Below are 25572 nucleotides of genomic sequence, written 5' to 3'. Positions count from 1 at the left end.
AAAGCGGCCCTCTGGAGGCCGTTTTGAGCCACAACAAAGCAACATAACACCGGGACGAGAGATGACACGGCGATTTTCCTCGATCTCTTTGACGCACCGAAAGAAATACTCATTGGGTATTCGACGGAGGATGCGCCGCAGTTCTAGGGCTGATTTCCAAAGCAGGAAGGTGCGCTAAGAATATCAAGCACCAATCCAGTAATTATTCACTCCATCCCTCAGTTAAGGTAAATAAAGGTAAAGAAAAGAGAGAAGAGTGGAAAATCCGTTCGGAAACAGAGGTGAAATGTCCTACCGATCGTAGCATGGAAACATGTTTACACCTGCCGCACAGCATTTATTCGATGATATTAAGTATTACCACCACCCTCAGCCGTCCTGGGCCATGACCATCACACGCGGCAGGCCATGAATTTTCAAAGAAAATAGGATAGGGTCAGAGAGAAAGAACACGAGGCAAGGCAAGAATAAGAATAGTATTATCATTAAGTATTGATGGTTTGAGCATTAGTGCAACTTGGGTGCAAAAAGTAAGCGAGCATTAGTCACCTCCCACCCGCCCTGCGACGCTCCTTTCACTTGGTCATGACCTGATTACTCTCCTCCCATCCTCATATACAGGTTAGGAGATGCAGCCGTACATCATCGTCATCTCCCCGGGTTTCATCCTGACACTGAGGTGCCCATATGTACGTGGCGTTCTTGATGTCTTTCGTCTTTCGCAATGCCGAGATGGAGAACTGCTTTCCAGCCCCCAGTTGCGCTCGAGTCTCGTCGAGGGGAAAGGGGGTAAAACGGGATCGAAGAAGGAGAGGAGTAATTGTGTGATGTTGCAAACCGAAGAAAGCCAACGCAACGCAGAACGCCCCGCCCCCTTCTCCCCTGCTCGATACCTGACCTCGTTTCGCCGATGTTTCTGTCAAAACCAGTTCTCGGTAGCGCATCCAAAATCAGCTCTCGTCTGTCGTGTCTTCCCAAGACAGAGAACACTATACAGGATGGGAGCCCTTCCGTGTCTCACATCCGGCCCAGCCAAGTGGCACCGAATGGCTCCCCGAATCTTGAACAGAGAGACGAATCCAAAATTACTTGGCATCACTCTTCGCTTCAGCCTTGCCGTTTACTCGCTTGCTGACACCCGTTCCTGCCTGCTTCTTCAAGGCTTTACCTGCAGCAGCGGCCCGAGCCCGCTCGTACTTGAGCGTCGTATCTCCCTTCCACATGGTTCCCAGCAACCGGTCCCACATGGTAAAGAACGGCTGCGAGAAGTTGGTCTTGATGCCCCAGCTCTGGTGGTGAATGTCGTGGTATGCCGCGTTGTTGCTCGTGATGCGCTGAAGGGGGTCCCACGGCAGGGCGTAACCGCAATGGTCATCGACCGTCTTCAGGGCGCCGAACACGAAGAATACCATCCCGCTGCGTGGGGTGAGCCTCGCAACCTTGTACGCGATGCCCGCGCCTAGCGTGTCGAGCACGAAGCCCTCGACCGGGTGGTTGTAGAGCGCGCCGTAGGCATAGGGAACGTAGAGGCGGTGGTGGCGGGCGTGCCAGTGGGCTGGAGCAGGGAGCGGTCAGTTTGATCCCATCCTTAATGTTGAGAGAGAGAAAGGCGAAAGCGGGTCAACGTACTGTACATCCACTTATTCACATGCATTGCGCGGTGCCAGAAGTACTGCCAGGTGTCGAGGACGCAAGTGGCAACCCAGAACTGAAACGCGGGAATGATTACCCAGTAAATGGCCTTGGCGAGCAACAGCTCCCACGTGGCGAACGCGGGAACCGCGGTCCCGGTAACGTCGTCGAGCGTCGTCGTGAGGAACGGGTAGTGCCCGCCCGCCAGAGCGCCCGCGATAAATGGGTGGGACGCAGCCATGTTCTTAGAGATGGCAGCGGCGTTGAGCCCGAGTGCCGCCAGGATCGTCGGCAGTGCGCGCTGGGCCAGCCGGATACGTGTGGCCCAGACCGCGACTTCGTAATCCTCCATCCCCGTCATTTGCCGCGGCTCTGTCATCGAGAGAATCGCGGACGAGGTCATCTGGATAATCTGCTCGATAATGACATCCCGGGCCACTTCGTAGCGCGACGCCAAGTTGCGTTGGGTAATCTCCTCGGGCGTGTGCAGCCGGTATTGCGGAAACAGGTCGTTGATATCGATAACGTGGAAGATCAGAGACACGATCCAGTAGGCGACGTGTGGTATGATGGTCGACAACCAAAAGTCGGATATGAAGGGCAGGAGATCGGGCATTGGCCGAACCTCGTAGACCGGAAGCGGCGGCAGATCGGACGCGATCGTTGCGTTCGCCATCATGAGGTTGGGAAACCGGCGTCGGCGGCGGTCGAGCCAGGGCGGGTATTTGCTGGCTGCAAAAACGACAAAGAGGCTTGTTGCCTTGCGACAGCGTCGGGAGTCGGTCGATCGTGCAGGAATGAATGATCGCCAGGGTACAAACAGTGAAAGAGCGTCGTGGAGGTGCTGGCTAGAGAAAAAGACGATCGGCAGTGGGGAAGATGCAGGACCCTGATGAATCCTGCTGCACGGCCCAGAAATTCAATTTCCCGTCCTGGGTGCTCTTCTCAAAAGTGTCGGGCCACTCATCGGACCACCCTTCGGCGAATCCGGCTTCCGCGGACCAGGAACGCGCGAGCGAATGGAGAGCTTGCCACAATATCGTCCAACTCTGAGTCCTGTATTAGCTGCTGACTTCACGACGGGGACTAGGCAGATGGTGATGGTAGAGATATACGGTCATTCGAGTCAAATATGCCGACTATGGTATACGCTTCGCGCACCTCTCAAGGCCCAGAGTAGGCATAAAGCTTCGTTTCATAGGCTATAGGCTCAACCTTGTCGGGGTATGGCCTATACCATCTGCGAGGGACTTACTAATGCAGTACTCTAAGTACTAGCCCCAGCCACACCTCTATTGCGTGTACACCCTGAATTGTAGGCAATATAGAGGGAAGGAGCGCCGCAGGAGACCGAGTGTGGCATCCAATGGCCGGTGAGATAAATCTGGAGGGTTAGCCTTCCTTCACTCTTCAATGTACTACGTACATCCTCAGAGGCTCACTCAATTGAAGCTTCTTCGCTTCAATGAGGCAGCGTACCCCTTCTGGGCTTCTCTCCTGAAGGGTAATTCGGTCAGTGGTGTCTTGGCAGGAACGACCGGCATCCTCCCGTCAGCTGCGGGAAGTTTGCGGCCCTCGGCGTACCCGCCCCACCAAGGATCAACGTGCCGGGTTAGGGTTAGATCTGATAAGCCAAGCAGCACCAGGCTTGGAACAGTTCAATTCCTGCATCTGTACGTACTCCGTACCGTGGCTAATAACTAACTCAAGGATGCAAAATTCGCGTTATTAGAGCGACTGTAGTATACGGCGCACACCTGTAGGGAGCACAACCCCTTTCAGACACCCTGTGCCCTTGCCACTTCGTAAAGGTTCAGCCATCTCCAATTCAGACAATGGTGAACAAGAGGAAAAATAGCAGTGGCATGAAGACAAGTCACGAACATTACATTGCTACACCACGATCGCTTGACTTGAGCTGCTACGACAGATAGATAGCCTGGGCGCCACGGATTTGTGTGGTCTTTTGCCCTGGCTCGATTCCAGTTTCGTGCAGCCGTTTGGTGAATCTGGGCGGGGCGCACAGTTTGCCTACTCCGTAACCTTTCCCCCCCCATGGCTTTGCAGTGTGAATCAGTGCCCCGCCTACCCCTCCCTGCTCATCCCTCTTTGGCCCCCCGCTCAATTTTTTTTCCAGCCCACCTGCTCTTGCGGCCGCCTCGTCCAGTCGATCTTTGCCCTATCACCAGATCAGACAGACCAGATATTCAAGATGATTATTTACAAGGTAAGTCAGAAGATTCCCCCGAAAAGCGGGCGACAAGCTAGCGGCAACAAAGCCGCCGGAAACCATGTGTATCTCAAAACAAGCTCGACTGACGCGAGATTCGCGGCTAGGACATCATTTCCGGCGACGAGCTCTTCTCGGACTCGTTCGACGTCAAGGAAGTTGACGGCGTCGTCTATGAGGTTGATGGCGCCTTTATCACCGTCAAGAAAGGCGCCGATGTTGGTGCGTACGACCCGGTCCTAGGCTCACGGCCTTGCGACCCGCGTGGGGAGGTGGTCGAAACAACTGTCGACAGGTAGCTAATACGGCTGGTGTTGGTCAGACATTGGTGCCAACCCTAGCGCCGAGGAGCAGGACGAGGGTGTCGAGGACGGCGAAGAGAGGGTTATCAACGTTGTCCACTCTCACCTCCTCCAGTCGACCTCGTTCGACAAGAAGTCATACCTGACCCACCTGAAGGGTAAATGGCATTCCTCGATGGGTTTGCCAGAATACTGCTAACCGGGACGCGCGCCGTAGGCTACATGAAGACGGTCAAGACCAAGCTCCAAGAGGCCGGCAAGTCGGAGGAGGAGGTCAAGGACTTCGAGTCCAAGGCCAGCGCTTATGCCAAGAAGATCGTTGCCAACTTCAAGGACTACGAGTTCTTCACTGGAGAGTCCATGAACATCGACGGCATGTAAGTACCTTTCTTCCATCCTTACCCGAATAGCTGGCGATACTAAATCTCGGCAGGGTCGTTCTCCTCAACTACCGCGAGGACGGTACCACGCCGTATTTCACCTACTGGAAGCACGGCCTCAAGGAGGAGAAGGTGTAAGGGATTGGCAAAGTCCTTGTTTACCTACCATCCGCCCCCTAAAAACCTCGGTGCTCCGCCTCTTTGCCCACGCCAGAAATACTACGGTTTGCACAGTGGAATCGCAGCGGGAGCCATCACGAGTCTTCCGCACAGGTGCCGCGCCAATTGAAGGCTTGGTGGCCTTGGCCCAACGAGAAGAGACAATACGAAATTCTCCCCCGCCCGCTCTTTCTCTCTCTATCCCTTCCCAGTTGATGTGGCAGTGCTGCATGTGACCAACGACATGCCATATTATAGTCGTAGCCCTGACCACCAATCACTATATCCATCCGCTGTAGAATCCTTCCCCTCCCCCAGAAACTCAAAATTGCGGTTTGGTCGCCAGAGGAATGGGCGGCGGTTCGTCGTCTTGGCCACCACCCCCAATCCCCCGCTTATTATGGTCCAGTTCCCGTCCCTGCTCCTGCTTCTGTCCCGGGGCGCCAAAACCCGGTATCTGAATATCCTTCTTTTTCGGCGGCGGCGGCGGCGGTTTCTTTTTCCCCGCTACGGCCGCGAGGCCGGAAGGACCACCTCCTCCGGCAGCCGCCGCCGCTCCACCCCCAAACTGCTGCTGCTGCTGCTGCAGGGCCCCGACCGCCCTCGAGGCCCCAGCGATCTGCTCCCCGTGCCGCTCAGCGTTGTCGGCGGTGGTTCTGAGCTGGCCGAAGCGGGATTGCAGCTCGCTCATGTGCGACGGTTGCGGCCGCGGCGGTTTCGGGGGGCTGGCCGTGGCGGGTGCCTGGGTGGGCGCTGCTGCTGCTGTTGACGATGAGGTGTTTGGGTAGGAAGGGGTAATGCCGAGGCCGGGAACGGAGATCCCTGCTGCCCCGAGGCGGTTTACGGCTGACTGGTTGAGGTAACCCTGGGCTGGGCCCGTGGTTGGGGATGAAGCTTGTGGCCGGGCTGGAAGGGCTGGGGATGGTGTTGATGATGATGTTGTAGTTGTTGCTGAGGCCTGTGGCTTTGGCGGTAGTGGCGGAGACGGAGTTGCTGGGGATGCAGTGCCTGACCTTGGAGGCAGGCGTGGAGGGAGACTCGGGGGTGCTTTAGCCCCTCCGCCTCCTGGTGCTGGTGGTGGTGCTGGTGGTGAGCGCCCGTCTGTCCCGTCTTTCCGCGTCGGAGGCGGGGGGAGATGTGCTGTGGAGAGACCGGTCGTGTCGAGACGCCACGGGTTGGGCTGCGGCGGCGGTTCCTCTGATGCGGGCTCCGGCGCTGCCGCTGTTCGTGGGGCGACCGCCGGGCCGGTCTGAGAAGCGGGTGATGATGATGAGGAGGTTGCCGGGCTAGTTGCTCCGATGACGACGTTGGAGTTCCTCTTGGGCGGCGGGCCGAAGCTTGCCGGGTCACGCAGTGAGTTTAGGGGCGTTGCGACATGATAGCTGCGGCGAGTGTTCTGTTGTGTTTCTCAGTCAATAAACTTGCAACTGGCAGGGATGATTCATGACAACAGCTGGGAACCTACGTCGTCACCACGACCAATGAGACTCTTCTAAGCACGAAATTAGTGCAAGAACCTTGAACAAGCCATCAGAGTTAAGGTACCGTACCACTTGCCCTTTGAGCGTCGTGCCATCTTTTTCGGGGTGCCACCCTTTTTTGAGTATCTCCTTGTAATTTGACATGTCAAAAGCAAGATATCGCTCTCTGAAGTCGCTAGCACCTAACGGACCTAAAAAGCACCACCTCTGAACTGACCAAGCTTGACGGTGGTAACTGCCTCTGCGGCTTTTGAGCAAGCCGAGCGAGGTGAATTGATGGGCGGTGGATGGCAACAAGGCGACAAGGGTCAATTGAAACACGGCCTAACCTGGTCAGGTTACATTAACGACGGTATGTTCACTAGTCACACTGTGGGTCACCGATACGATCGCTGCTATCACTGCTCGTCCAACTCGTGGCTTATTCGCTCTGGGTGAATACTATGTAGTCGAGGTAGCAAGCGCCCGGTCGTTGATTTCCGTCATTCATCGTTCTCCCTTTCGGCGAACACGCGATAGCGTTGCGATGGGGTGTACATGATTTCCTTGCCTAGCATCCGCAGCCGGTTCTGCATGACCAGCCCAACCGCGCCTTCCTCGTCTTGCCGCCACTTTGCGCGCCCCCAGTCAAGGTCAGACTCGTCGTCGCGGTGGAGCCGGCTCTGGCCGAAATCGATCACGAAGACACGGTACTCTCCTGACGGCCCACCATCCGCGTCGCCACCGTGGCTCCCGCGCCGAGGTCTTACCATGAAGTTGTTGGGTCGTACGTCCTTGTTTAGCACGCCGTAGTCTCCCAGCGCCCGCGCGATCTTCACGGCTTGTTCGACGACGACCTGCCAGCTCTCTGGCGGTGCGCGAAAGCTGAGCTCTGACAGGGTAAAGCCAAAGCCATTGGCGATGTATTCCAGCAGGATCCCCTTGACTTGGAAGTGTTCCCGGCAGTGATCCTCGAGCTCCGGGGGTGCCATGTCCAACTCAACGGCCGCGACGAGACGGGACGCCAAAGGCTCTCCCCTGCAGTTTTCCTCGAGCCGTCCGTAGACGCTCGTTTCGGAGCGATACATGGCCCGCGATTGGTAGGCCAGAAAGCCTCGTTTTGGCCGGCGTCCCAGCCGTCCTCCGTCTCGACTCGAAAATGGCTCTCGTCCTCTTCGAGCCGGCGTAGAAACTTCCCTAGCTCTTCACGGCCATCCAATCACGAGCTGTGCATACGCTGCGGCACACACTTGCGCCCATGGACCCATTTCTTTGTCGTCACGGAGCTGTGTTGCGTATCGCCAATCGTAGAGCTTCAGGAACGCGGTTTGTGTGCCATCGGCGCTGACCGCTGTTTGGGCGGTCCGACTTCTGAGATCAGAGGCGCCGTCTAGAATCTCAACAACCATGCCACAGGAAAGCGTCCACGGCTGTTGCAACTGCTTTATTCGGACCCGGATCACCTGAGCTTCTGTCGCCGTCCTCTCCGAGGGATACAGCGCTGCGCCGGAGAGTAAGGACCCTGCCTACTTCGTAGGGGAAGGCGAGCAAGGAGCCCACCGCCGCCTGCCGAACGGACATGGTGATTGCTTGCTGAAGACTACAGCAATTGCCTCAAGAAGATGGCTATCGATACATAGGTTTGTTTGCGATGCGATTGAGCAAAAGTTTGGAACAGAGGAGACACACGAAAGACCTCGCTCGCTCTCTTTGGCCCGCGTATATACGAAGTCGAGGATGATGAAGATGGGGGAATTGTGTCAATCCAACCGTACCACACCGAGGAAGCAGAAAGGGAGACCCAGCGTATGAGTCCCGCTCTCAAAGGCTTCGGTCAGGAGTAAACCGGAAGGAGGACCGGACCCAGCATCGGTGCCTACCGTATCTCTCATGCCATCGTAATACACACCAGTCGAAAGGATACGAGCACAGCAGGCAGCCAGTCAAGCGAAGGTGGTTGCGAGAAATGAGATGAATGTTGGTGAGTCTGATGGAGGATGGAGCGTTACTTCCAAGGCACCTACCCAGCAAAGAAGGTTCGAGTCATCCCTCCAAGAGAGCAGGTAGTATGCAAACAGCCGAGCAAGAGACACAAGCGGAGTTTCCTTTTTTTGCTCGCTCGGCGAGTGCGGCAAGTGAGATAAGTCATTGCACTCAACGAAGGCCCCGTCACGGCTAGGCTTACTACATAGCCAATACCGCGACCAGTCCTGGAGGCCTCGAGCCTGCCTTATGGGCACAATGTGTCAAAGAAGGTGCGGTTAGTAGTTCAAAGGCGATGTGGCCCTGGGCGTGGAAGAGGACAGTAGCAGCTCGAGCGCTGCGCTGCAGAACATAAAGGGGGAGGTCATCCCCCAGGCACCCCACGCTGAAGATTCCACCTCTCCATATCCGCGCGGCGGTGTCTTGGAGAGCGGACGGTTCTCACCAATTCTTCACGTACACCACGATCTACGCCTCCGGTGACGGGCTATGCACGCTTATGCAACGAACAGGGCAAGAAACACATCGCCAAAGGATTCATTGACCATCCAAACGAAAAAAGCGGACGGCGGGCAGCTGGAAGCCGGCGAAACGGCGGCACCGAAATCTACGGGAACTGCAACTCCTCCGCGGGGGGCCGGGGGGAGGGGGGGAAGTGGCATTTTGAAGATCATGCTCGCCGTCGTCGGGGCCCTACATAGTCCGATTCTCGGAAACATTCCAAAATCATGAGCGACTCTGCTTTGTAGTACAGCCAAGAGCCCGCCGCTGATAAGGTTGCGGAGGATGTGCAGGCAAAAGGGTGCGATGATCATTGGGCCAAGCTTGCGAGGTATTGCGCTGCGCCTCGGGTATTATTTATGGATCTATCTGCTTCGTCCAAAGTGAAGCGGGCCAAAGATGAAACGGCCAAAAAGCATCACGCCAGCCACTCTCTCTATAATATGCTTCCCCTATCCACTCCAGGGCTGGCCAGTCCCGTCTCCTCCGCCAGCCCGACGGCCCTCAGCAAGCCCGCGCTCTCCTCTCCCTCCTCTTCCGTCTCCCCATGCTCCCTCGCCAGGCCCAGGTGCGCTCCGCCGCGACCCGCACCCACGCCGCCGTCCCCCGCGCCCGCCGTCCCGCTCGTCCGCCTGGTCTCCTCGGCCCCGTTGAGGACGTACCAGACGTCCTTCTTGGTGAGCAGCCCCTGCAGCACGCCGCGGTCCACAAACAGCACGTAGCGCAGTCCGAGCTTCTGGAAGTAGCTCACGGCCAGCTGCAGCCGGCACCCGCTCGGCAGCGTCAGCGGGGTCTGGTCCATCCACGGCCGCAGGTCCAGCGTCGTGCGGGGGTCCGCCATCGGCTGATGCGCGAAGAAGGCCTCCGTCTCCGGGGGCAGCGAGCGCGGCGGGCGGGTGGCCGCGTGCAGGGTGTAGGCCAGCTCGGCGCGGGAGATGTAGCCGAGCAGGATGGCGTCGCGCGGGTCCGAGACGACGGGAAACCCGCGGTAGGGGTGCGCGTCGAGGATGGACGACAGGGAGGCGATGGTGTGGCCCGTGGCCGTGAGCACGACGAGGTCCTCGACCCGGGTCATGATCTGGGACGCCGGCATGTCCGGGATCGGCGTCGTCTCCTCCGACAGGTCGAGGAAGGGGTACTCGTCGAAGTGGATCCACGACTCGTAGATGCCTCGCCGCGAGAAGGCGTCGCCGACCCATTTGGAGATCATGACGGCGATCATGATGGGGAGCACGTACGTGAGCGCGCCGGTAAGCTCGAACATGATGACCACGATGGAGACGGTCAAGCGAGTGACGCCGGCCAGCGCGGCAGCAGCACCGATGATGGCGTAGGTGCCCGGGGTGATGCAGGGGATGTCGGGCTCGCAGGAGTGGAAGGCGATGAATTTGGGGTGGTTGGTTTGCCAGATCTCCATGATGATGCCGACGGCGCGCCCCGTGAGAGCGCCGATGGCCATGGACGGCAGGATGATGCCGGCGGGAATCTGCAGGCCGAATGTGACGGCCGCGAGGCCAAAGCTTAGGATCGCGGCGAGGAGCAGCAGGAGAATGTTGGCGGCGGAAGCGGCGCCGGTCTTGCATAGCCCGAATTGGTCGTCAAGCATCTCGGAACATTGGGAGAAGAGATCCGACACCAGCTCGGAGTTCTGTGACCGCATATAGCGGTTGGGGTAGTTGATGAGGGCAGTGAGGATGGCTACGATGACGACCTGTGCTACAGGCCCAGGCAACCACGGGGTGGACTTCCTCCACCTCGCAACCGCCATGTTGGCCTTTATGAACAGCCCGCCGTAGACGCCTCCGAGGACGCCCAGCAGTACGAATGGGACGAGCTCGAAGCCGTGCCAGTTGGAAGTGTACGTCACCTGGTACAAGACAAGCTTCCCGGACCGGAAGGGGTCAAATGCCTGCAGCACCATGGCGGCCGTCATGGCACACACAAAGCTTTGCCACATCGTCTTGTCGGGGAAGTAGTAGGAGAGTTGCTGCTTGAATCAGCACGTGCACGTGCGGTAACCGGAGATGTTTGAATAACACCATCTCACCTCGAGAGAGAACAAGACGCCGCCGATGGGCGAGCCAAAGGCGACGGAGATGCCAGAGGCCGCAGCCGCGGACAGCACCTCTCGCTTCCGCGCTGTGTCGGGGTTAGTCAACCGTGTCTGTCCCACCATCCGTCACAACGGGCGAGCGAAACGAACTGACCTTCATTATTGTTAATGCTGGGAAACAGCTTGGTAAAGATGTTGGCACAGCAACAAGCGACGTGCACCAACGGTCCCTCCTTTCCTAGCCACATGCCAGATGCCACAGCCAGAACCTTTTGTCAGGTCAGTATCCAGCCCCAGGTAGAGCAATTTTGGAAAAGAAGAAAACCGCAAAACCTACCAGACCCAGCGACTTGGTGATCAAGGTCCATACCCCTAGGAACCTCCTGATCACGAACCCCCCCAGCACCGTCTTGATCTCCGGTATCCCGCTGTGTCTCGCGTAGATGCCATACTCCTTGACCAAGACCGCCGACGAGAGGGCAAAGGTGACCTGTGCTTTACGTAAGCCTCTCCGACCTCCACCATACTTTGCAAAATACAAAAAAAAAAAAAAAAAAAAAAAAAAAAAGGAAAGGGCCTACCGCCAAACACAAGTAGACGGCCCCCTCGGCGAACCAGGTCGCGCCCCCCTCGCGGGCGCCCAAAACCTGCCCCCACCTCCTCCAGCCGCGGCACTGGCTGCCCTCGTCGTAGCCGAGGCAGCAGGCGGTGCGGCCGAGGTAGAAGCGGCCGCCGTCGACGTCGCCGCTGCAGAAGCCGTACTTGACGTCGCCCAGCCAGTCGGTGGCCACGTCGATGGCGGCGGCCAGCGCGCCGACGGCGACCCCGGACAGCAGCAACACGACCCAGACCTGGCTGGCGTCGAGCAGGCGCTGCAGGTGGCCCAGCAGCGGGACGTGCAGCGCGGCGGTGCGGGCGCGCAGGGCCCGCTGCCGCTGCCGCTCCTTCGTGTACTCGAAGATCCAGTCGATGGCCGTCAGGTCCTCGTAGCCGACGCGCCGGCCGGGCCCCTCGGCGTACCAGTCGTGTGGGTGGTGCGGGTGGGCAGAGGCCAGGTCTTTGTAGTGGGGGGCGGCCGTCTGGTCGGGATTGTCGTTCGACGGGAGGAGGGTGTTCAGGTTGAGGTTGACGGACGGGTCGGTCGTCGTCCCCGGTGTCGCTGGTCTTGTTGTCCGGGGGAGGGGTCGGGGGAGGTCCTGGCTGTTTCGGGGAGAAGAAGAAAAATAGTGACGGCCGACGAGCCTGTTGAGGATACGGCCGGGTTGGGAGAGGAAGTGGGATTGTTTCTGCCTGCGTTTGAAGGTGAGCGGGGAGGAGAGGTCGGTCTGGAGGGGGTCGTCCCGCAGGATGGCGGTCGGGTCGCCGTCGTCGGCAGCGGCGGCATTGCTAGGGTCCGGATCGTCGCCCAGGAGGTCCAACTCGTCCGACTCGTCGTCCCCGTGCTCGTACGGCCTGCTGTGGGCATTGCCATGGCCGCGATCCTCCGACGTTCGACTTGGTCGAGAGTTCGAGGGTCCCGCACTCGACGCCCAGTTGTTCATTGCGTTCGTTGGGGCCATGCTGGGTGAGGTTGTATATCTGCCATTATCATCGACGTTCTGTAAGTGCCAGCTCCCGATGGCGCCGCTTTGAGGCTCTGCTGACGACTCCCCGATTTTGGATCTCGACGCTCAAGTCGTTGTTGTTGCGAGCTGCCGCCGTCGTTATCTTATCGCACGCTGGGGCTGAGTTAGATGGCCCGTGCATAGGTGTCCAAGTCTGGAGTTACAGTAGTTAATCTGTACGGATTACAGTACACTTACTAACGTATGTATGTACCTTACAAGGTAGGAGGGGTTTGGTCAGGCCACCAAATACCTGAAGGAAGCAGTACGATCTTCACCTTCCAATGCGATATTGTTACGTGTAAGTCCCTGAGTAGGTAGGTACATCGTCAATTCCAGACTCGAAGCACAATCCACTACGGGGGACGATGGATGAGCCCGTGCCTCGTCATATCGACATTGCCGATGTCGACGGCATTGGAAAAAGGTCGTTCGCCCAGATTGGCCTGATCAAGAATTCCGACTACGCCATAAAAATTGCATCAAATAATACCCATCAGCATCATGAACGAGAAAAGGAGGTTTACGAGCGCCTTGGCCAGCACACACGCATTCTCCAGTACTACGGCGAGGTCTTAATTCATTCAATCGAGCGGACACAGCGTGGTTTGCTCCTTCAACACCACAGGAATGGAACCCTGGACAAGTCTATTCGCCGGTGACTCGAACGGCCTACGAGTAGGGTGGGAAAAAAACCCTCTATCATGATCTTTACTTGTGTCACTTGCGAAGGCTGACCGATCTGGTGCCCAGTTTTGGCTCAAACAAGCCGCCGACGCCGTCCGGTATATCCATTCCCGTAATGTCATTCATGGTGACCTGGGTTGTCACAACACCTAAAGGCCATCATCATCCGATGTTGGACGGGTGGAGTACATAAACGCCGAGGAGATTGCGAGCGACAAAAATGCTCTCGGTGCTTCTGCGACTAACTTCCGCTGCGTCGCATCGCTGGCGGCCTTCGGCGCCGTCTCCATCATGCTGGCTGTCATCGCAATGGCCAACACAAGGCGTTTTGGCACCCATAAAGTGCTTAATCCGTTTATGCTCCTGTGTCCCTGATGGCTAGGCTGGAAGTGATGGGGTGCTGTGAGTTGTTGAAGGTCGCGACCGGGTGAGAGCCATCAACCTGATACAGGAGCTGCAGTGGCGTGTCTTTCCGGCCATATCGGCCGCCATCGACAACACACACACACACACACACACAAACACTTACAGAGGCCGGGAACTCTTGGGAAGTTCACGGATTCCAAGCCCTCAATTACCTCGATCGTCTAGACAGGAGTGTTCCGTTTGGCAGAACAGTTTCTGGCAACACAGGTTGGGTACCGTAGTTGATGGTTAGACGGGCGGCGTTAATTGGGCAAAACAACAGATGAGGGCGAAGGCTACCAAACAAATAATCCATTAATCCAGCAGCTGGAGACTCGAGGAACAGTCAGTCGTCGGGTGTCTGACCCGCTCACAGTGGCCGCTGTGGCCCCACATGATGTAAGGTACCTGCCCTGAACAGCGAAACCTGCAGAAGCATTCTATCAAGGTAACCCTGAAAGGTACCTTAACATATCTGAGGTGACTTCAAGCACTCTACATTCAACCGTTGTGGCAATAACCTGCAATGAATGAGGCCAGCTTCAATCGAATAAGAAAAGAAAAAAAATAGAGCCCTCGAGTCCACATACTTTTGATGCCTATGAAACAAGAGGCCTAAAAATGAGCACGAGTAACCCTCCTCCCACCGAGGATCGGGCGGCGTCGGTGCAGAAAATCCAAACGCTGCTAAGCGCAAAGGACGACACATCGCGCTTTGTCGGCCTCGCCTTGCTCAAGTCAGTGCTAGATAACACGCCGGAGTTGAGGAACGAGCAGGTCATCACCGATCTTTGGGCGAGTATTCCGCCCAAGTTCCTCGCACGCCTGATCAAGAGCGGAATCGGGCAGCAGAAGCAGTCAGATGAATCACGGAAAGAGTCCAATGACATGTTGGACCTTGCCGTCTCGGTGCTTCATACTTTTACCGCCCTGCTCCCGGAGAGCGCAAAGCAGGACCCTAAACTGGTCGACAGGATACCACAGCTCGTCGCCTGTCTAGTGCACTGGTGAGCGCTCCCTCCTGCTGATTACTTGGGTACCTGTGTGTTAGTTTTCCGCGGCATGATGAACTGACCAAAGAGCCAGCTCTGACGAGACGACACGGCTGACCCTCGAGGCCCTGGTGAGCCTAGTCAGCCGGCCAGATGGCGCCCGTGTCTTCACCACCGCGGTGGAGGACCTGGCTCCCCTGACCGAGATCGCCGCTAAGCAGCCCCTTGCCCTGGACACCCTCTTGTTTGCGTGGCTCAATGCCGCCATGGCGGCGACGACAGACAAGAGCAGCCTGAGATCCAAGATTGACAGCACCGTCGGCAGCCTCGTTGCATCCTTCAAGGGGACCGATGCCGTCACCCTTCTCAGCTTCCTCGCAAATTTGCTGCCAAGACTGAACCCAGAGGTTTGTCACCCCTTTGAACGTCAGCTTTGACATCTCGGGCAGCTCACTCATCATGGGTGTTAGGCTTTGCCATCCAATCCCAAGTGGCTCCCAGACCTCGGAACTTTCATTCGCAATCTTGTCGCGAGCCGTCCCACCTCCGCCGGCCGCGCCGCCTTCACCAACCTCTCGGCGGCCCTCCTCGAGCTCTATCCCTTCCACGCCCCTCAACTCCTCTTCGCCGACCAGGATACCGCCGGCAAGTCCTCCTCCAGCTCCAGCCCGTTCTCCTACCTCCTGATCAACCTCATCCTCGTCGACCTGCGCGCCAGCCTGCCCACGCTCCTCTCCCAACTCAACACGCCGGAATACCCGCCCACCGCATACCGCCTGACCTCGGCCTTCAACGTAATCTCCCACTTCATCGGCTACCTCCTCCGCGCCCTCGACGCACCGGATTCCTCTTCCGCTCCCTTCTCTCTCGCCATCTCCCCGGACCGCCTCCTCTCCCTCCGCAAGTCGCTCACCGAGACCCTCTCGCTCACGACCGAGTACCTGCGCGACCGGTGGGACGCCTCCGTGGCGGGCGCCATGGGCCTGCACCCGGAAGCGCGCACGGGCGCGGCGGTGGCCCCGGCGACCGGGGCGACCCACTTCACGCTCGCGTGGGACTCGATCGGCACCGACGTCGCCGCCGACGACCCGCTCGTCCTGGCCGCCGTGCGGGCGCTCGCCCTCTGGGCCCGCGAGGACGACGGCGAGCTGCTCCGCCGCGAGGTCGGCGGGCTCTGCGACATGCTCGTCGACCTGTACCGGGAGAGCGGCAGCAACCGCGGTGGTGGTGGTGGTGGCGGCGGCGGCGGCGGCGGGAATGGGCAGCAGCAGCAGCAGCAGCAACAGCGTGGTAGACGGCTGGACTTCCGGCGGGCCGTGCTGGTCGCGTTCGAGGGCGTCGCGGCCGACCGCAAGGGGCGCGAGTCGGTGCTGAGCAATGGCGGGTGGGAGGTGCTGGTGGGGGACCTGGAGGGCATCCTCCAGGCGAGCTCGGCGGCCGACGACGAGGACGAGGCGGCGCGCGGGATCGAGATCGTGCGGGTGCTGATGCAGCTCGCCGAGACGGAGCGGCCCGGCCCCAGGGAGGCCTGGATGGACCTGGTGACGCACGTGGCGGCGTGGGACGTGCCCGAGGCCAAGCAGTCGCCCGTCACGGAGGAGTGCCAGGTCGCCGTGCTGCAGCTCGTCACCACCCTGCTCGTCAACACCCACCCCGGCGTGCAGAAGAGGTACGTCCACTCGACGAGCGCCGTGCTGGGGATCGCCCATCAGCTGCAGGAGAAGGTCAAGGGGGACCGCGCGCTGGAGGAGGCACTGGACGACGTGGTGGGGGCCTTGATTACGCTGAGGTGACTCTAAGCTGTTGCGCGCAGGGAAAGGGCGTATCTACTTAGTACCTTACTTTAAGGAAAGGTTGATTGGTAATAGGGCACCTGCGAGCGTTAGGTTCTTGCTACCTGTCAACTTGAGTACGTGCCTTACCTAATGTACGGAATCTACCTAAGTACCTTAGGTAGGAACCTGACCTACTTGGAAGGAAGGCAAGTGCTCGGGTTCGGGCCAGTGCCAGCGAAACTGATACCTCAGGTGATGTGTGAGTAAGTAATAGGTTCTAAATACCCAATTTCAACCTCTCGGGACTCTTGTCTCTGCTTCCAGAACCTTGAGATCATTATTGTCCGCCTTTTCACAACACTCTCTCTTCCCTCGGTACAACGTCCTCTGAGCAGCAGCATCCCTATTTCGGTAAAAAAAAAAAATTCAACCCGCTAATTATGCCATTCAAATGCCGGTACCGGCATCGCACTTCAGTTATTCGCCGAAATAAATGGTTCGTTTGTAGATTCCGGAAAGACGTTCGCGAAGCCGCACGCGTGCACCATCGTCGCGAGCAGAGCGCCTCATGGCCTTCTCTCGTTTTGCTGGAGGACCCGGGCAGGAGGATGTACCCCGAGGATACCAGAGTCGGCAGCGTCAGCGAGATCCAGCTCCCGTCCGTTCCTCCAGGGGACGAGAATGTTAGAGCGGATCTCGGGCCGGCGGGCGCTTCACGAGGTATCCCAGTCGTCCACCGCTATGTCACGAGGCCCCCGTTCGCACTGACGACGCACAATTAGCATCCCGCGCCACAAACCACCTGACCCATCACCACAGAGCCAGCCCTCCGCAAGCGAATTTCGGGCCCCCGGCCCTGCTGGAGCTCTCGGACTCGGCGAGGGAGTCACTCGCCAAGCATGGCGACTTTGGCCCGGAGGCGGACCAGCTGTCCTTCTTTCTGGAGCTTGCGCTGGTAGAAGAAGTAAAGGGGACACCGAGCCTCGATTTTGAGACCGTCAGGATCTCCCGCCTGGACAAGTTGGTCGCCGACCTGACGGTGTGCGGGGAGGGGCCCTTCAACCTCGCCCCGCGGTTTGTTCACGATGTGGTGGCGGCCGGGAAGCTGGAGCGGAAATGGCGGGCACGGTTCAGAGTGGACTATCTCATGATCGACGAGATACGCCTTAGAGAGCTGGCAACACGGTGGCGAACCCCGGCCGAACCGTCCCGCAACGAGAGCAGCTCGCCACACCTGTGGCCAACGACAGCAGCCGTGGCGCGGCCTATCGTCCAGCCCGGTAGGGAGGTAACATTCGGACCCGGGTCGTACGTTACCTCGATACGGCAGTGCCCATGCGTTCCGTCACCCGTCAGCTAATGTTTGGTAGATAGTGGATTAACCTGGCCTGCGCCCGCTTGGACGGCGTTATCGGAGCTGATGGCGAGACGACAACCCGGGGCGACGAGAACATCTCTCCTACCCTGCCCCTCTTGGCTGGGAAGGAGATCAGCGCTGGCCACGGCAGGGTACGGTACATCCGCGAGGGGGCGCTTGCTGATGGCGTGCATGTCAACATTGCTCTTGGAAAGGGTAAATATGTGTGCGTCTTGAGAGGCGAGCAACTCCGTAGCCACTTTGCTCCCGCCGTGGGCATCCGACACGATGGATTGTGTGTCAACCCACAACAACACCATATGGAATGGCATGCTAAGCTTTCTTTCTTGCTAGGTGGAAGGTTCTCGGATATTGTGAGAAACATTGGCACCGTGCTGGACGCTATCGGCTCACAGTAGATCTCGAGAAAGTTCCTGGCAAGCCGTCCATGGCAGATCTCCTGAAGGTGCCTCGCCCTTCACAGCTCGACGACTGGGATTTGTACAAGAGACTCGACATAAGGAAGACTACCTCTACAGAATCTCGGCGTATCAGAGAAGTCTCCATTGGGCGCACCCGGTCCCTGAATAAGGGAAGACGGCAACGGTGCCGCGCAAGGCAGTGGCCTTGGTTTAAGGCAGGAATTACCCGTGACATCAAGAAATAACGATGGAACTTGCTTCGACGAGCAGAAAGGGGAAAAATGAGAATTGTTATGGATACCTTGAAGTCCCAATGGCAGCGGTTGCGAACAAGGGAGGGGGGGGGAGTTTGGACCATAGCCAGAACTCAAACACTTCTGTATGATGCATAGGAGGCCTCTGATGCAGTAAGAAATACCGAGAATACTCTTGATAGACAAACATCTCTTTAAACTGACGAGCCTGTTTCAGAAATATTCTCTGTAGTCGATGATTGATCAGGGGATTGCCCGCCGACGCTCAACCCTAACCCGCGTATCTGCTCTACGGATACACGGCTTTCAGAACTCGAAAGCCAAGACGAGGGGCGGGGGTGCAAGTGATGGAACCCACCAGCAACCGCTCCAGCTAAACGCAGAGAGAACGGCCACTTCTTTCGGATAACCGTTGATATCCACCCATAATAAGCGCTTTCTTTCCCAAAAAGAACACAAAGCCCTAGAGAGCCACGAGAAGGAAGACAACCATGGGCAAATCTAAGGAATCCAAATCCGCAGGGGCAAAGGGCGGAAGCGGCGGGAAGGCCGACAAGGCCGACAAATCTAATAAAAAAGGCGGCGGCAGCAACTCCAAGGCTGAAGGCGGCGATGCTAAGGCGACCAAGCTCAAGGGCACGACCATCAACGTCAGGCATATTCTCGTACGCTTGATCCCCCTCTCCCTCCTGGGCTGCTGTTCACTGCTGTCTGAGTTTTACTTTTTTTTGCTCCTTTTTTTTCTTTCTATATCCTCTCATTACGGCATGGAGCTACGCAATACAAGCAACTGGAGGAGATGTGATGCTGACGTTCCACTCTCCGCTTCCCTTTAATGTCTTTCCAAACAATAGTGTGAGAAATTCACAAAGAGCGAAGAGGCCATCAACAGGCTGAAAAATGGCGAGAAGTTCGATGTCGTGGCAAGGGAAATGTCCGAGGACAAGGCAAAAGCAGGTAAGTGACCGCATTGTCGACGGTCCTACATAAGGCGGTAATGGGACACGCTCACATGCTTTTAGGGGGCTCGCTCGGCTGGAAGACCAAGGGGAGCCTCGATCCCCAGTTCGAGGAGGTGGCCTTTAGGTTACCTCCCAGCCCGGTTGACAGCCCTACGTACGAGAGAGTCAAGACCGGGTTTGGGTATCACATCATCATGGTTGAGGGACGGAAGTAGGATGGTTGGGCGTCAACCGGAACTGCCAGCTGTGAGGCTTTCTTTTTATTCTTTTTTTTGACTCTCGCTCAGCGTCCCATGCCGTATGCAAAGGGCAGCCGCGTGAAAGGAGGCTCCCATATTTCCCGCCACCAATCTTGCCAGCTTGTGAGAGCAAGAGTAAAACCCTTGAGGAAAATGTCACCGGATCGTAATCCAAGAGGTCAACCCTTAGTCCATATCCCTCTGTGACTTCCTCTTTCACCTTCCTTCCTTACGGAATGCGGCCAACCTCACCCCGTGCTTGGTTCGCTTAAGCCTCAGACTGGAAGTAGTTGAGGAGGATAGAGCGCTCCTGCGACTCCTCACCCCAGTCCTTGACGACGACGCAAGAGCAGTTGACAACCTTGCGGGCGTTGCCCTCGCGGTCGAGAACGCCTACAACAAATTCAGTCAGTATGACCCGTCCTCTTCAACTCCTCCTCATTGGGACTATCTCCGGGGCGCACTCACAAAGACCAGCCCACTCGCCAAGCTGCTTGCCGTCCGGCACCTTGATGAGCGGGATCTTGTGCTCGGAGCAGAGGGCGATGACGAGCTTCTTGTAGGCCTCCTCCTCGCACGACTCGTTGAGCACGCACATGTGCGCCTGCCTCCGGTCGAGGGCCTTGGAAGCCTCACGGAGACCGCGGGCGAGGCCGTCGTGCATCAGAGACAGCTTCAGGACACCCTTGAGGGCGTCCAGAACCGACATCTGGCCCTTGGCAGCATCGGCCGACACCTCAACCTCCTCCTGAACCGGGGCGTTGTTCTCTTCTACGTCCGACTGAAGCCATGGTTAGCGGCAAGTTCTGCTGATCGCCCTGGGAAGGAGGGGGGGGGGGAGAGGGCGCGTTTGTGTCGTTTGATCGAGAGGAAACGGGGATCGGTCGAGCACTGGAAACGGCAACTGAACGGGTGGAAAATGGAGAAAACAACAGGGGTCCTCACCATCTTGACGTTGTTGTTTGCTGGTAAGTGTCGGCTACGATCCTCGAAGAGTAGGTGATAGTGTAGTCGTTTTTCGTGTGTTGGATGGAGGGATCTCGGCTGGGCCACAAAAGTCAAGTTTAAAGTGTGCGGGCTGTCGGGCCCCACGGACCCGACCCAGGACCTCAATTCGCGGATTTTGTGTGGTCGAAAGGATTCCACACCGAGCTAGTCTGCTTTGAGCAAGCGCACAAATCTGGGACCCCAAGCGTTTAGGGCAAGTTTCCGGGGCACGGGCCACCACAGCTCGCTCAACACCTGCTGAATTTTCTGGTCGCAACCAAACCTCCTCGATCCAGGACCTGATCAACCATCACGGCTTCTCAACGCAGGCAAACCTGAGGTATGTGGTTTTCTGAAAAATGACTTGTCAACAGTCAAATGCCTTCAGCGAAGGCCGGGGAGAGCAATCACGGGATGGCTGAGGCAGTGGCCGACGCCCTCCGGTGATACGCTTCTCCTCGTCGGCAACTGAGCAGGCAGAACCCTCTCGACTTGTCGACGAGGGCACTCTCCACGCTCATCGAGCCTCGGAAGGCTAACGTCACACGCTTCGGCATGCTGGTAGATACCTCTCTTCCTCTTTACGAATTGAGAATCTCGCCCCGATCGGCCAACAACCGCCAAAATGGTCCGCACTTCCGTCCTGCACGATGCTCTGAACAGCATCAACAACGCCGAGAAGGCCGGCAAGCGCCAGGTCCTGATCCGGCCTTCGTCCAAGGTCATTGTCAAGTTCCTGCGCGTCATGCAGCGTCACGGTACGTCATCTCGCCATACTCTCTGTCGCAGGCACATATTCTCGGAACGGACGTGGAAGACAAACGCATCGCCTTCCCCGTCTGCAGTGGGCTCTCGAATTCGGCATGATAACTAGGCAGCGGTCTTTTCCGCCCCACGACCGAAGCCCTTTAAGTTGCCGAGAAATCAAACACCAATGCGAGGGTCTTACACGTTCTCGGAGACTTCCAATGACGATCAATGTTTAATCTCGCGCAACAGCTAACTCTTGTCGTTCTTCCAGGCTACATTGGCGAGTTCGAGGAGGTTGACAACCACCGCAGCGGCAAGATCGTTGTCCAGCTCAACGGCCGGTGAGTACAAGGCACAGATTGGCAATCCGGGACCTGCTCGCTGATATGGGTGTTTGCAGCCTCAACAAGTGTGGTGTCATCTCTCCCCGCTACAACGTCCGCCTCGCCGAGCTCGAGAAGTGGGTTGTCAAGCTGCTCCCTGCTCGTCAGTTCGGCTTTGTGATGCTCACCACCTCGGCCGGCATCATGGATCACGAGGAGGCTCGTCGCAAGCACGTTGCTGGCAAGATCATTGGCTTCTTCTACTAGACGCTTATTAAAAAACAAATGTGAGATGAATGGGAATGGAAAAAGTAAAGTCTCCGGCGTGTGTGCGGCGTTCAACTGCTTTTTGAGGGATACCCTACCGTGAATAGAAACGGCCTGCGTGTTCAACAGGATGCCGCAGATAATTCCCACTGAAATGTGACCAAGTTCGCCATCAGAACCGTGGGACCTATTTCCGTACAGAGTATTGGATTTCTGCGTGAGACGTGTGATCTGCAGTGCTTGACTCGGCAATTAATCCCGTTCCTTGTTTTGGTCCCGGTGCTACGTAAGGTTCGAGAACAGCGGGAGCTACTGTAGTGTACCAAGGTACATTAGCCGACGGCGTTGTGCAACCTTGAAACCTGCCGTTTAATGACTGCTTCAGGTACCTCCCTACTGTGTACGGAGCACGGAGTGCACTAAATAATAGCCTGGAAAATTCCCCTCCCCCCTCCTTCCCCCCCCCCCCCCCCCCCCCGAGTTCAAGTCGACATTTCTTTCGGCAACACCCTTTGCTCGGGATACAAGAAACAAATTGAAGGCAGGTAGCCGTCGGGAGAACGGCGTCTATTTTTATACTGGGAAAGGAGATTGGATGAAACTTCTTTCTTTTTCCTTTTCGTGCACTGACTGCAAACCAACCAATTCAATCACCCCAGCGTGGCGATCGGCAGAGACGGGAGTCTGGCCACACTGGACACTGCTTGTTCAGGTCCCTGTTTCGTTCTTGGCGACGGCACCCCCTCGCCTATACTCGGGCCGCGTCCCAGTTTTAATGCGAGCCAAGAAACCATTTACGGAGAACGTCCGTCCTTGTTCTTTAACCAACCAAACAACCCCATAATAGTGTTAAACCCTCCACCCCCCTAGGCCCCTAGGAGCTTTATCGCCCCCAGGATTCCCACCCTTACTACTTCCGCTCAACGGGTTCCTCGAGTATTCCGATGAGCACCGGCGATCGACTAGCAGCAGGGAGAAAGCCGCCGCCGCCCATCCCTTGACGAGACGGCCGAGACCACCGATCAGGGAACAACGAGAGCGCCAGACGTTTGTTTCGCCAGCGTAGCATCATATATGGGTGACGCGCTGGGTCTGCGCCGGAAGGGTGCCCTCACCAGCCTCTCCTCGAAGCTGACGATGCGCAATCGCCAAATAGGCGTTATCGGCGCCCTCTTCCTTGTCATTTTCTTCCTCTACACATTCTCCAAGACTTCACCGCACAGCTTAGTAGTACCGGGCAGGAAAGGGACCCCGGATCAAGCCCCCGCCGAGCCTGGGCGCAACGAGATTGTCGCTTTCAGCAAGAAGTTCGCGGCCACCAGGCCGAAGCCGGCGCCTGGAGGACCACACCCGATCTGGCACCTCATCTCCGATGCCGAGCGCGAGTTCAGGGCGGTCAAGGCTCGCCAGTCGAAAACCCTCCGCGAAGCCGTCGCCGAGTACCGTCGCCGCTATGGGCTGCCGCCGCCCCCGCACTTTGACAAATGGTGGGCATTCGCCAAGAGCAGGAATGTGCAGCTCGTGGACGAGTTTGACACCATACATGAACTGCTGACGCCCTTCTGGGGCCTGAAGCCGTCGACCATTCGCGCGCGAGCCCGCGAGGCGCTCGGGTTCGACAACCAAGTTATGGGCGTGCAGGTGCGCGGCGGCAATGTAACATACGTTTACGGGGGGTTCGAATGGATGCAGGAAACCCTGCCTGCCATGATGAAGAACTTTGTCGGCTACCTGCCAGACATGGATCTGGTGTTCAACTTGAACGACGAGCCGCGCGTGGTGGTCCCGCACGACGACATGTCGCGGCTGATACACACCGCGCAGACCAAAGCCATCCCAGCTGCCGGCGCTGTGAAGAGGCCCCGAAACAGCTTCACCTCGAGACCGGCAGACCTCAGCAGCAACGGGCACTTCGACGAGGTCAAGCGCACCCGCTTCGACTACTTCGCCCACCAGCCCGTCTGGACGCACTCGCGCATGTCTTGCCCCCCGGAGTCTCCGGCCCGGATCCTCGAAGAGGAAGATCAGTTTGACGATATCGCAAAGTACGCCATTGGCGACCTGGGCTTCGTCTCCAACTGGACCGCCATGTCCGACATTTGCCTGTCCCCCTCGCTCAGCTCGACCTACGGCTTCTTCGACCGCCCCAATGCCTACGGCGTGGTACACGATCTCTTCCCCATCTTTTCTCAGTCAAAGATTTCCTCCTATGCCGACATCCTCTACCCCTCTCCGTGGTATTGGGCCGACAAGGTCCCCTACTCCGCCGCCAAGGATCCTGCTTGGGACAAGAAACAAGATCGCCTCTACTGGCGCGGCTCCACAACAGGCGGCTACTCTCGCGACGGTGGTTGGCGCCGTCAACACCGGCAGCGTTTTGTGCAGAAGATTAACGCTCCAGATAAAGCCAAGATTTTAACGCCCCCCTCATCTCTCCCACCGCCGCCGTCGCCATCATCTTCCTCTACTCCCACCAAGCCCACTACCAAAAAGCAACAAGAGCAACAGCAACAGCAACAACAACAACAACAACAATCACGGCCTCCTCAACAAGAGCAAGAACAAAAACAAGAAGAACAACAACAGAAAGAGCAGCAGCAGCAGCAGCAGCAGCAGCAACAGCAACGACAAGAGCGAGAAACTCAACAACAAGAACAACAGCAACAATCAGCACCACCACCACCCGAACAACAACAGCAACAAAAACAAAAACAACAACAACAACAACACGATGAACAGCAACAGCAGCAACAGCAGCAACAATCAGCACCACCACCACCCGAACAACAACAACAACACAATGAACAGCAACAGCAGCAACAGCAGCAACAAGGAGAAGAAGAAGAGGAGGAACAACAGCGGCCCCAACACCAACAACAGCAACAACAACAGTCCTATGAGCCTGAACAATGGACGGTTCGCGAAGTTCCACGCGGCAACTACAAGTCGCTGCTCGACGTCTACTTCTCGCACGTCGGCCAGTGCGACCCTGGCGACTGCGACGCCCAGCGGGCCTTTTTCGAAGTCAAGGACTACGCAAAGCAGGAGGACGCGCTCGAGTACAAGCACGTGCTCGACATGGACGGCAACGCCTTCTCGGGGCGCTTCTACGCGCTGCTGCGAAGCCGCAGCCTCGTGTACAAGTGGGCCATCTTCCGCGAGTGGCACTACGAGTGGCTGCGCCCCTGGGTGCACTTCGTCCCGCTCAGCCTGCACGGGGAGGAGTGGCTCGAGACGGTCCGCTTCTTCAACTCCTCCGGCCGCGCGTCCTCCGAGGGGGGGAGCGAGGACGCCGAGGTCCCCAAGGAGAGGAAGGAGGGCGCCGAGGAGGCAGAGCGGATGGCGCAGAGGGGCCGTGACTGGGCGGGCAAGGTGCTGAGGAACGAGGACTTGGAGGTCTGGTTCTTCCGCTTGTTGCTAGAGTGAGTTCCCAATCTCCCGAGGTTGGCAGATTTGGTGGTGCTAACGAGTCGACAAGATATGGCCGCGTCATCGATGACGACAGGGAAAATATTGGGTATGCTGGCTAAGCAAAGCTAAGTTGGAGTTGTATGGGCAGCAGGTGGTTGGATACATTACCATATACCCCGTCCGAGCGATTCATATTTGTCCCTTAATTCGCACTTATTGGCCTTCGCCAAAGTGACGAGGGATATATATATTGGGGTTGAATGACTTCGTGAAGAAGTGCATGGGCTGGCGTTCTCCGTTTGTCGGCTCCCTCGGCGGTTGGGGTCGAGCGTATTGGATTTGGGGGGTTATTTAGCGGCTTGCTCGGATCAAGTGGATTTTGTACAATTCGTGTACAGATAGATACAGAGGTGCTAGTATTATCGTTCAGTGCAAAA

The 25572-nt window shown here is 57.5% G+C and overlaps 12 protein-coding genes across 12 annotated transcripts; 7 read left to right on the top strand and 5 right to left on the bottom strand.

The window, feature by feature from the left end:
- Positions 1 to 457: 457 nt before the first annotated feature.
- Positions 458 to 2477, bottom strand: MYCTH_2092086 (uncharacterized protein). Its single transcript, XM_003662730.1, has 2 exons — positions 1630 to 2477; positions 458 to 1555 (listed from the first exon to the last, which is right to left on the bottom strand). Exons 1-2 carry the CDS (start codon positions 2309 to 2311, stop codon positions 1086 to 1088), a joined length of 1152 nt encoding a protein of 383 aa, XP_003662778.1. The 5' UTR covers positions 2312 to 2477; the 3' UTR covers positions 458 to 1085.
- A 1334-nt stretch (positions 2478 to 3811) lies between these two features.
- On the top strand, positions 3812 to 4889 carry MYCTH_2315082 (uncharacterized protein). The gene is made up of 5 exons (XM_003662729.1): positions 3812 to 3859; positions 3970 to 4084; positions 4185 to 4322; positions 4382 to 4541; positions 4598 to 4889. Exons 1-5 carry the CDS (start codon positions 3845 to 3847, stop codon positions 4680 to 4682), a joined length of 513 nt encoding a protein of 170 aa, XP_003662777.1. The 5' UTR covers positions 3812 to 3844; the 3' UTR covers positions 4683 to 4889.
- A 136-nt stretch (positions 4890 to 5025) lies between these two features.
- Positions 5026 to 6328, bottom strand: MYCTH_2126533 (uncharacterized protein; the record flags this gene model as incomplete). The annotated part of the gene is made up of 3 exons (XM_003662728.1): positions 5026 to 6099; positions 6169 to 6195; positions 6254 to 6328. The coding sequence occupies 3 exons, from the start codon at positions 6326 to 6328 to the stop codon at positions 5026 to 5028; spliced, it is 1176 nt and encodes a 391-aa protein (XP_003662776.1).
- A 338-nt stretch (positions 6329 to 6666) lies between these two features.
- Positions 6667 to 7744, bottom strand: MYCTH_2109943 (uncharacterized protein; the record flags this gene model as incomplete). Its single annotated transcript, XM_003662727.1, has 3 exons — positions 6667 to 7336; positions 7400 to 7593; positions 7694 to 7744. 3 exons carry the CDS (start codon positions 7742 to 7744, stop codon positions 6667 to 6669), a joined length of 915 nt encoding a protein of 304 aa, XP_003662775.1.
- A 1175-nt stretch (positions 7745 to 8919) lies between these two features.
- On the bottom strand, positions 8920 to 12389 carry MYCTH_2303781 (uncharacterized protein). Its single transcript, XM_003662726.1, has 5 exons — positions 11282 to 12389; positions 11038 to 11190; positions 10855 to 10969; positions 10695 to 10786; positions 8920 to 10634 (listed from the first exon to the last, which is right to left on the bottom strand). Exons 1-5 carry the CDS (start codon positions 12257 to 12259, stop codon positions 9084 to 9086), a joined length of 2889 nt encoding a protein of 962 aa, XP_003662774.1. The 5' UTR covers positions 12260 to 12389; the 3' UTR covers positions 8920 to 9083.
- A 130-nt stretch (positions 12390 to 12519) lies between these two features.
- MYCTH_2303780 (uncharacterized protein) lies at positions 12520 to 13060 on the top strand. The gene has a single exon (XM_003662725.1). The coding sequence runs from the start codon at positions 12673 to 12675 to the stop codon at positions 12964 to 12966; it is 294 nt and encodes a 97-aa protein (XP_003662773.1). The 5' UTR covers positions 12520 to 12672; the 3' UTR covers positions 12967 to 13060.
- Positions 13061 to 14017: 957 nt separating this feature from the next.
- On the top strand, positions 14018 to 16181 carry MYCTH_2118030 (uncharacterized protein; the record flags this gene model as incomplete). Its single annotated transcript, XM_003662724.1, has 3 exons — positions 14018 to 14403; positions 14483 to 14795; positions 14859 to 16181. The coding sequence occupies 3 exons, from the start codon at positions 14018 to 14020 to the stop codon at positions 16179 to 16181; spliced, it is 2022 nt and encodes a 673-aa protein (XP_003662772.1).
- A 169-nt stretch (positions 16182 to 16350) lies between these two features.
- On the top strand, positions 16351 to 17723 carry MYCTH_2303774 (uncharacterized protein). Its single transcript, XM_003662723.1, has 2 exons — positions 16351 to 16883; positions 16946 to 17723. Exons 1-2 carry the CDS (start codon positions 16772 to 16774, stop codon positions 17521 to 17523), a joined length of 690 nt encoding a protein of 229 aa, XP_003662771.1. The 5' UTR covers positions 16351 to 16771; the 3' UTR covers positions 17524 to 17723.
- Positions 17724 to 18508: 785 nt separating this feature from the next.
- Positions 18509 to 19210, top strand: MYCTH_2303773 (uncharacterized protein; the record flags this gene model as incomplete). Its single annotated transcript, XM_003662722.1, has 2 exons — positions 18509 to 18861; positions 19051 to 19210. Coding segments are annotated over exons 1-2 (281 nt in total), but the record flags the coding sequence as incomplete, so codon positions are not given.
- Positions 19211 to 19370: 160 nt separating this feature from the next.
- MYCTH_2315077 (uncharacterized protein) lies at positions 19371 to 20442 on the bottom strand. The gene is made up of 3 exons (XM_003662721.1): positions 20343 to 20442; positions 19866 to 20178; positions 19371 to 19790 (listed from the first exon to the last, which is right to left on the bottom strand). Exons 1-3 carry the CDS (start codon positions 20343 to 20345, stop codon positions 19666 to 19668), a joined length of 441 nt encoding a protein of 146 aa, XP_003662769.1. The 5' UTR covers positions 20346 to 20442; the 3' UTR covers positions 19371 to 19665.
- A 136-nt stretch (positions 20443 to 20578) lies between these two features.
- On the top strand, positions 20579 to 21953 carry MYCTH_2303766 (uncharacterized protein). The gene is made up of 4 exons (XM_003662720.1): positions 20579 to 20724; positions 20950 to 21142; positions 21406 to 21475; positions 21535 to 21953. Exons 2-4 carry the CDS (start codon positions 21010 to 21012, stop codon positions 21722 to 21724), a joined length of 393 nt encoding a protein of 130 aa, XP_003662768.1. The 5' UTR covers positions 20579 to 20724; positions 20950 to 21009; the 3' UTR covers positions 21725 to 21953.
- A 1536-nt stretch (positions 21954 to 23489) lies between these two features.
- On the top strand, positions 23490 to 25560 carry MYCTH_115935 (glycosyltransferase family 90 protein). The gene is made up of 2 exons (XM_003662719.1): positions 23490 to 25146; positions 25203 to 25560. Exons 1-2 carry the CDS (start codon positions 23522 to 23524, stop codon positions 25252 to 25254), a joined length of 1677 nt encoding a protein of 558 aa, XP_003662767.1. The 5' UTR covers positions 23490 to 23521; the 3' UTR covers positions 25255 to 25560.
- The last annotated feature ends 12 nt before the right edge of the window (positions 25561 to 25572 follow it).

The sequence above is a fragment of the Thermothelomyces thermophilus genome, chromosome 3, assembly GCF_000226095.1.
Source record: "Thermothelomyces thermophilus ATCC 42464 chromosome 3, complete sequence".
Lineage (NCBI taxonomy): Eukaryota > Fungi > Ascomycota > Sordariomycetes > Sordariales > Chaetomiaceae > Thermothelomyces > Thermothelomyces thermophilus.
This window is presented reverse-complemented; position numbering and strand designations above follow the sequence as displayed.

Coding starts and splice junctions, on each gene's coding strand:
- MYCTH_2303774 (XM_003662723.1), top strand. CDS start 16,772: ATGTACCCCGAGGATACCAGAGTCGGCAGCGTCAGCGAGATCCAGCTC. Junction 16,884..16,945: donor GCCGGCGGGCGCTTCACGAG/GTATCCCAGTCG, acceptor ACGCACAATTAG/CATCCCGCGCCACAAACCAC.
- MYCTH_2315077 (XM_003662721.1), bottom strand. Junction 19,791..19,865: donor TGGCGAGTGGGCTGGTCTTT/GTGAGTGCGCCC, acceptor AATTTGTTGTAG/GCGTTCTCGACCGCGAGGGC.
- MYCTH_2303780 (XM_003662725.1), top strand. CDS start 12,673: ATGGATGAGCCCGTGCCTCGTCATATCGACATTGCCGATGTCGACGGC.
- MYCTH_2315082 (XM_003662729.1), top strand. Junction 4,085..4,184: donor CAAGAAAGGCGCCGATGTTG/GTGCGTACGACC, acceptor GGTGTTGGTCAG/ACATTGGTGCCAACCCTAGC. Junction 4,542..4,597: donor TCCATGAACATCGACGGCAT/GTAAGTACCTTT, acceptor AAATCTCGGCAG/GGTCGTTCTCCTCAACTACC.
- MYCTH_2303781 (XM_003662726.1), bottom strand. CDS start 12,259: ATGGCCCCAACGAACGCAATGAACAACTGGGCGTCGAGTGCGGGACCC. Junction 10,787..10,854: donor CAGCATTAACAATAATGAAG/GTCAGTTCGTTT, acceptor ACCCCGACACAG/CGCGGAAGCGAGAGGTGCTG. Junction 10,635..10,694: donor GCGTCTTGTTCTCTCTCGAG/GTGAGATGGTGT, acceptor TGATTCAAGCAG/CAACTCTCCTACTACTTCCC.
- MYCTH_115935 (XM_003662719.1), top strand. CDS start 23,522: ATGTCGCGGCTGATACACACCGCGCAGACCAAAGCCATCCCAGCTGCC. Junction 25,147..25,202: donor TTCTTCCGCTTGTTGCTAGA/GTGAGTTCCCAA, acceptor CGAGTCGACAAG/ATATGGCCGCGTCATCGATG.
- MYCTH_2303766 (XM_003662720.1), top strand. CDS start 21,010: ATGGTCCGCACTTCCGTCCTGCACGATGCTCTGAACAGCATCAACAAC. Junction 21,143..21,405: donor GCGCGTCATGCAGCGTCACG/GTACGTCATCTC, acceptor TCGTTCTTCCAG/GCTACATTGGCGAGTTCGAG. Junction 21,476..21,534: donor GTTGTCCAGCTCAACGGCCG/GTGAGTACAAGG, acceptor GGGTGTTTGCAG/CCTCAACAAGTGTGGTGTCA.
- MYCTH_2092086 (XM_003662730.1), bottom strand. CDS start 2,311: ATGATGGCGAACGCAACGATCGCGTCCGATCTGCCGCCGCTTCCGGTC. Junction 1,556..1,629: donor TGTGAATAAGTGGATGTACA/GTACGTTGACCC, acceptor TCCCTGCTCCAG/CCCACTGGCACGCCCGCCAC.